Source organism: Tetrao urogallus, assembly GCF_951394365.1.
Source record: "Tetrao urogallus genome assembly, chromosome: 6".
Taxonomy (NCBI): Eukaryota; Metazoa; Chordata; class Aves; order Galliformes; family Phasianidae; genus Tetrao; species Tetrao urogallus.
In genome coordinates, this window is record NC_136819.1 from 29,039,254 (window position 1) to 29,046,967 (window position 7,714).

Here is a 7,714-nt window from a genome sequence, read left to right on the forward strand (position 1 = left end):
CACTTCAGCTGTGGTCCTACCAGTGCTGAGGAAGGGGGAGGGATCCCATCCCTTGAACTGCTAGCAATGCATCTCCCACGCAATCCAGGACACTCTTAGCCTTTTTGTACTAAGGACACACAGCTGGCACGTCTTCAGCTTGGTGTCCACTGTGACCTCCGCATCCTTTTCTGAAAAAGAACCAGCATGTACTGGAAGGAACAGCACAGAGTAATTCCTCTCCAGGACCGTTTGTTGAGCTACAAGAGGTTCCTGCATGCCCATCTCTCCAGCCTGTCTGGGTCCCTGGCAGCACACATCTCTGACATATCAGCCATTCCTCTGAGATTGTGTCATTAGCAAAATCCATCAGCACTTGTAGGTGCATCCCACCAGGTTCCATGGACTTACAAACATGCAGTTTGCTTAAGTATTTTCTAGCCTGATCACCTTCCATCAAGGGTCTTCCTTGCTCCAGAACATTCCCTTGCTATGTGCAGCCTGGAATTCCTGAAGTCTAGTCTTTCTAGTAAAGACTGAAATGATGAAGGCATTCAGTACCCCATTCTTTTTCAGGTCTTGGTGTTACCACACCTCTACACCATTCAGAGGTGGCCTCACATTTTCCTTGCCTTTTTGTTACTCAAGTACTCACAGAAGGCTTTTCTGTCGCCCTTGGCATTTCTAGAAAAATTCAATTGCAGATAGGCTTTGGCTTTCCTAACCACATACCTCACATGGTGAGACAGTCTCTATATTGATCCCAGGCTACCTGTCCTCACTTCTACCTTTCGGTATTTTAATTTTGCCAGGAATAAATTGCCCATTCATGCAGGCCTCCTGCCATTTTTGCTCAACTTTTTACTTGTTGGGATGGACTACTCACGTGCTTGGAGGAAGTGATTCCCGAGTGTCAATCTTGGACACTCTTCTCCCTAGGGTCCCATACCATGGGACTTTTTTTCAAGCAGATTGCTGAAGAAACTAAAGTATCCTCTGCTATGCTTAATTCCATAAATATAAATCAAAGCAACAGTTTATTCTCATTTTCTGTCATTCTCTATCTGAAATTCCCCATTGGATCAGGAAAACTTACTGAGCCAGCCCACCTTTGTTTTGATACTCTTTCCAAGAAAGGATTACAAAGAAACTTAAAAAAAAAAAAAAAAAAAAAAAAAAAAAAAAAAAAAAAAAAAAAAAAAAAGTAAAAAAAGGTATTTTTTTCTGTCTTCCCAAGGTTACAATTTGTTTTTGTCAGAAATCTCGGATCCATGAAAGAATAAACATATTTTTGCTGCATATTTTTGTCTCCCCTTCCAATACCTTCTTCCAGAGATGCATGGAAAAACCTCTTCTGTTTGACTCTTTTATAAGTGTTGCTCACCTGTTTTTCATAACAGTCAATTTCTAGGTTCACTTGTGCACTTCAGCTGACATCTTCTATAACAGCTCTGTGAGTCTGTGCGGGCTGTTATCTATAATGTCATTCTTACAACTGCATCACATTCTAAACATTTAATTTTAAAGAGCCATAGGTCAGATTTGCTTGCTTTTCCATACATCTCTCCAAGTCCTGCTGCAAGTTATCCATCTTGAGTATTTATTATTTTACTCCATCTGGTTGTGAAGCTGTTTTTCTCTGATCCAGGATTTCATGACAACTTTTGTACACTTCTATCAAGCAGTCCAGACGTGGTTTGGAACTCTAGAAGTCAAGCCAAACAACAGAGAATCACACTGTTAACCAGTTGTAAAAAGGAGATTTGTCGGACAGAGAAAGGAATGTGGAGACAGCTGACACAAAGCTGATGGATAGAAGCATGCATGTATAAGGAATGCAACAGTAAGATATCTCTAGTTACTATCTCACATTAACTCATCTGAGAATAGATTTCCTTTTTACATGCTCATCTAGAATTCATCAAATTCCAGGAGCTTTTTAATGTAAGTTGTGACAAAAGAATCAGCCACATCAGCTCAGGGATGAAAAGCACCAGTCCCCAGAGCTGTCAGGTTAAAACACACAGCACCACTCTCCAGTCAGCCTGAATCTCTCACCAAATCAGAGATCCTCTCCTTTCAACTCACAATGTACAGTGAAAATACAGAAGAAAATCCACATCTTCCAAGCCATTAGCCTATCTGTGAGACAATATTCCCTCAACGATCTCCACCCTGAAAAAATGACCTTCAGAACAAGGAGCTTACATGCTTGGCCCTTAGCCACAGCTATTACTGTCAACAAGAGGACAACTGAAGGTTAACTGAAAACATCAATTAATTTCACACTAATAGAGGAATGGTAGTCAGAGAATAATGATTCTTCATCATTCCTAACCTGGATCAGCAGGAAGGTGAAAGTTTCCCAGTTCTGGGATCCCTATGGCTCCATGACTATTGAGATCTCAAAACAGCATTACTGTGTAAAGTCCATTTAATGCCTTTCTTTGCAACCATTGCTTAAGAGAACAATAGGTCAACTCAGCACAGAAGTGCTCCTGGGTGCAGTGACATGTTAAGTTGTGTTTCTGAGGGCTGACATGCCTTAGAGGAGCAAAGACCCACTGAAGGAGATGCAAGAAAGTTACTAATTACTGCTCCTTCAAAACTAAGTAACTTTAAAGTGAGAATTACTGACAGGTAACAAACTGCAAACTGACACAGCTCTTTCTGTTAATCCTTTGCTGGTGGAATCAACACTGCCAACATTAAGATATTTCCAAAGAAATAACACTGTTCAGACTTGAGTTAAGGAGGAAAAAAAACAAAAAAAAAAAACAGGGAAAAAAACCTAACACACTAATGCCAGGAAGCTGGAAAGGAACACAAATCCTGAGTGCAGCTGCCTGGAATACACTTATTGTGAATTCCTTGGACATACATGAAATACTTCATTTATTTTACTGTTAGTAAATGTCTTCACAATTTTGGGACTGAGTCAGTTGTAAATATCTATGGATTAGTGCACTTACTCCTCTAAGTATTTAGCTGAAGACTTAACTGTATCCAGTCATAAATTGCATTTGACTACAAACTGATATTCATGAGCAGTTGGTGAACAGAGAGGAAGATAAACATGACATCAGCAGTCTAGAATATGAGGTACATCTGTACTCCTTACTTACACTCAAGGATCAGTGTATTGTTGAGTGAAGTACACACAGAGAGAGAAAGAAATTCCATCCCCAAAACAGGATTATGAACAGCCAAAACAGGTTAGCGAGAGAAGAGAAAGGACAGAGTATGAGTAAAGCAGGGTATGAGATAGACAGGGTGTGACTAAAACAAACAAGTTATTACACATTAAGCAAATTGCTCACAGCTTGTACTGTGATCTTTGTCAGTGGTTGTAGGGGAAGCTATCGTTGTAAGCCAAAGAGATTTTTATGAAATCTTTTTGGCACAGATTGCCGAGAGATAAATCAACTATGGCAATACAATTACAAAGGTAACACTGAGCAAGAGATTACACAGAAAGCTGTGCAAGTCCTCATTACCATCAGTGAGCCAAAGACTTCCAGTTCATGCAATCTACTGGTCAGGTTCAAAATTACATAGCGCCCTATTCCTAGCATGGAGGACCAACAAACAAAACTTCCCTGGTACTTAATTCTGTGAGACTCGAGTATTGCTCACAGCACACTGCTGTAAGATCCAACTTGAATGTGCAGTCGGAGAAAGGCAGCTGTAACCCTCTATCCCACGTGTGGCGGAACAAAGGTACGCCAAGGCATCTGACACACACACAAAACACAGCTTTGTACTGCCTCATTATTCAGTCACACTCACCTGAAAGAGTGGCACAACCTCAGACACTCCCTGAGGATCCTGAGGGTCGCACAGGAGGATGCACAGGTAATAGATAACTTTTTGCTACAAGACAAACAGACCAAATAATTGAAGTTTGAAAATGCTATCAAAGTGCCTGGAGTCATCACAGAAAGAGCAATTGCTTCAGCTCACCGGGCTGAACAAAATGTGTGACATTTTCTAAAGATAAAACAGCAGAAACATCAGTATTTCAAGAGGGTAAAAATTCTTGCTACAAGGTTATGAATAAAGCAGCTTGAAATCAGTCCTTTCACTTTTTTCCTGTTTGTGTTCAGCCTTAAAAATATCAGGATGGCTTTGCTCCATGAACTTCTCATTTTGAATTGAAAAGGTTGCAGGTGGATTTTCAGAAAACCCATCCCTTCTGTAAAGCCATTCTTCACCCAAATCTACTCAAGTTACTGAAGTTCATCTTGAACTGCTTACTAAACATATAACAACAAAAAACACAGGAAAAAAACAACAAGCAGCATAGGATTTAAACATTCCTGCTGACAATGCCTTTCTCTTATTTTTTTGTTATACAGACCATTTTACTAATTACCTGTTTTGCCTTTCTAAGAAGTTATACAATGCTGGACCATGTTGAAGATTGTGGGGACTTACTAAGAATTTGTTTTCATCTGTGATGATTTCACACACGTCAGTGACATTGTGTACAACCTCAGTTCTCCGTAACCGTTTGAACTCAACAGTGATGGTGGCACAGCTCACCAAGTCTTACATAAAACTGACAAGCAAGTGCAAAGGCTTTTCTGCCTCCTTGCATATAATGAGAAACCTTTGTTTCCTTTTACTAGAAAACTTTATACAGACCTATGCAAATCTCCATGTCTTCCCAGAGTGCTCTTCAGGCAAAACAACTCTCTTTTGGGTAAGTCTAGCAGAAGATGACTTCAGGCTCACATACATTAATCTGTTGGATTTATGGGTGTCACTTTAAAGAGCTATCACAGCTGCCTGCTTCAGCCTTCTGTGGAAGTTACAGGTTTCAACCCCCCCCTTGATGCAAGCAGCTTGGTGCAGTACGTCTGCCATCTCCCAGTCACTCCAGAGCACAGTCAAGTCTACATATTTGTATTTATGCAGCTGTATTCAATTGCAATGCCAAACCACTCCTGTGAAAATACGTGTGATGAGCGCACCCTCAAGAAAGGTGGGTACAAGAAAGACGATATGATTACCATATGGATGGCTTCATTGATAACCACATCCTTCACTTGGCTCATCTCAATGAAGGTTGTGCTCTCCTTTCCTGAAGCGTAAGAAGAAGTCACCTGAATGCCAAGTGAGCCGATGACCAGTAGGGATTCCTGGTCAATTTTCACAAAGTGCAGGTAGATGATGAGGCCGATCAGCGTGAGGAATATAGCGGCAGAAAGCACCATACTATTCTGTAACACAAACCAAGCAAAGACAGGGCTCTAGTCTTAAAATTAATTGAATGTAGAGTATAAGTATGTAAGTATACAAGTAAATACTGAACAGTTAATCATAATATAATGGCTACATTTACAAGGTGATTTTATGTAGGTGGAGTCCATTCATTCAAAAGGCTGGCTGATATGTGCACGATGGATTTAAGTCACCAAACATCACCCTTCATAGGATGGTCTGAAAGAACAACTGAAAATGAAATCAGCAAGAACACTGTATTCCCTTGTAAAGTTACTGGATAAATCCCATCCAAATGCAGTTGTATACATCATTGACAGTGTATTATACAGGTATCTGTAGGGATAGAGAAATGTTGTTAAACGTTTACTTGAACTAAGCTTGGTGATTCAAAGAAAAATCTTTCAGCAAAAACCACTGGCCTAGGCCTACTTAGGAGATTCGAGTTTTCTTCTTACCATGGGAAGTCTAAATTCATTCAAACTTTGTCTCTCTTCTTGCCTTAAACATCAAGCTCGAGAATGTCTGCTTCCTCCTGTGCTTCACCTGAGGACAAACTGTTTTTTGCATGCTGCAACCTTGGGCTTGTTGCTACATAAAACAATACATAAGTTTACAAATATATGTTCCACAAGTCATCTTTTCTCAGTAAATCAGCAGCATCAATGAAGGACCTGGTAACAAAGCCTGAAGGCTTTCAACCTATAGCTGCTTTTTGGGATCTGTTTCAGAGAGTACCAGGCCACACACTCATCAGCCCGAGTTAAATCTAACACTTCCTAAGGGCTAGAACTGCAAGGCTTTACCAGAACGGCACAGCTCTGCCATGCAAGCAGCGCACAGTAGATTCTATCACCATGTAAGGTGATAAGAAAGAAGCCGTGGCAACATACAAAGAGAATGGAAACAGAGCTTTTCCCACAGTTTGCTGTCATGGAAAGGCAGTCATGAGTTACAGGCATTGAAATCCACGAAGACAGCCATTCAGACCCGGTTTGCTGGCAGAAAGGAATGACTGCAGCCACACGCGGGCCGCAGGAGCACATGTAAAACCGAGTTGGACGACAGCGGGCGGTAGCTACCGCATAGCGAACCACTGCCAATTGACTCCCGCTACCCTCCCTGCCTTCGTTCCACGGAAAAGACCGCTGAGGCCAAAACGGAAGCGCAACAGCCGCAGTGCGGCCGCAGCTCCCGCCCCGCACCAGCAGGGCAGGGCACGGCGCAGCTCGCTCGGATCCGCGGGCAGCCCCGGATTTGCCCGGCAGGGCCCGCGAGCAGCCCGGTCGCCTCGGCAGGGCCCAGCAGGCGCCCTCCGGGACCCGAGCGCAGCGACGCGCAGGGCCCACCTGGAGGCGCCCGCCGCCCTTCTCCGCCGGGGTCCCCACGAGGAGCCGAGCGGGGCGGGGCGAGGGTACCTGGCAGAGCACGAAGAGCCCGTAGGCCGCCAGCCAGACGGCGGAGGTGACGGCGCTGAGCGAGCGGAGCTGCAGGCGGGGGCAGCGCACGGCCAGCTCCCGGCAGGAAGCGCTATGCTGGCGGCACCGCAGCGCCAGCGGCGCCCCCGACGCCGAGCGATAGCGCCGCTCCTCCATCCGCACAGCGCCCCGCTTCCGCCGGGAAGGAAAAAGGGGAAGGGAAGAGGCGGGCGGCGCGTGCGCGGAGCTGCGGGAGCCTGTCTGCCGCCTGGCTTTGAGGGCTCCGGTTGCGTTGTTCTCCTGTGTGGCTCTCACCGTGACGGAGCGGGGCAGGCGTTTTTCCCCCGCTTGTCCCCCTCCGGTACCAACTTTCCGTGTGCAACTGCCTGCCTTCGTGGCGGCTGCAGAGTCCCTGCATGGGTGCCGTGTAAACAAAGGAGCGGCGAAAATGGGGGCTGAAGGGGTGAGGGCAGAACCGGTGGGAAAAAAAGCCTGCGTAGGCTGAAAATGGGACGCTAACGTTAGAGACGGGGCCTGCGCGTTGTTACGAGGAGAGCAGGTGCTAAAAGTGACGGCCGAGGAGGTGGGGGCGGGGCAGGAGCTGGCGCCGTGCGAGGCGACGGAGCGGAGCGATCCCTCGATGAGAGGCGGGGAGCCGCCCCGTGCCATCGCCCCGTGCCACCGCCGCTCGTTCGGCTCTTCTCAAAGCACGTGCATACGCCCATAGAAACTTGAGCTTCGGCAATACCAAAGTGCCGGCTCCCGCTCTTAGGTCACCGCATCCCCGCCCAGCGCCACGGGCTGGAGCACAGCGCCCGGGGCAGGTGCGCGAGCCCCCCGCCGCGGGAGTGGAAAAACCCCAGCGCCGCGGGCGCGTGAGGAGGAGCCGCCGCCCGCCCGCGTCGCGCGAAGGGCCCCGCTCCGCTCTGTGGGCGGGACACACCTCCGCGCGCGCGCGCCGCCATTGGCCGGGCGGCCCGGGGGTGTGCGGGCGGGGGCGGGGCCGGGCGGCGCGCGCGGAGCTGGAGCCGGCTAAAAGGAGCGGCGCGGCGGCGGCGGGCATCATCTGCCGGCTCGGCATCTCCTGCGCC

The 7,714-nt window shown here is 46.6% G+C and overlaps 1 protein-coding gene across 1 annotated transcript; it reads right to left on the reverse strand.

Moving 5' to 3' along the window:
* Window positions 1-1,582: 1,582 nt before the first annotated feature.
* PIGH (phosphatidylinositol glycan anchor biosynthesis class H) lies at window positions 1,583-6,800 on the reverse strand (the record flags this gene model as incomplete). Its single annotated transcript, XM_079536680.1, has 4 exons — window positions 1,583-1,684; window positions 3,769-3,852; window positions 4,995-5,204; window positions 6,624-6,800. The coding sequence occupies 4 exons, from the start codon at window positions 6,798-6,800 to the stop codon at window positions 1,583-1,585; spliced, it is 573 nt and encodes a 190-aa protein (XP_079392806.1).
* Between the last annotated feature and the right edge of the window lie 914 nt (window positions 6,801-7,714).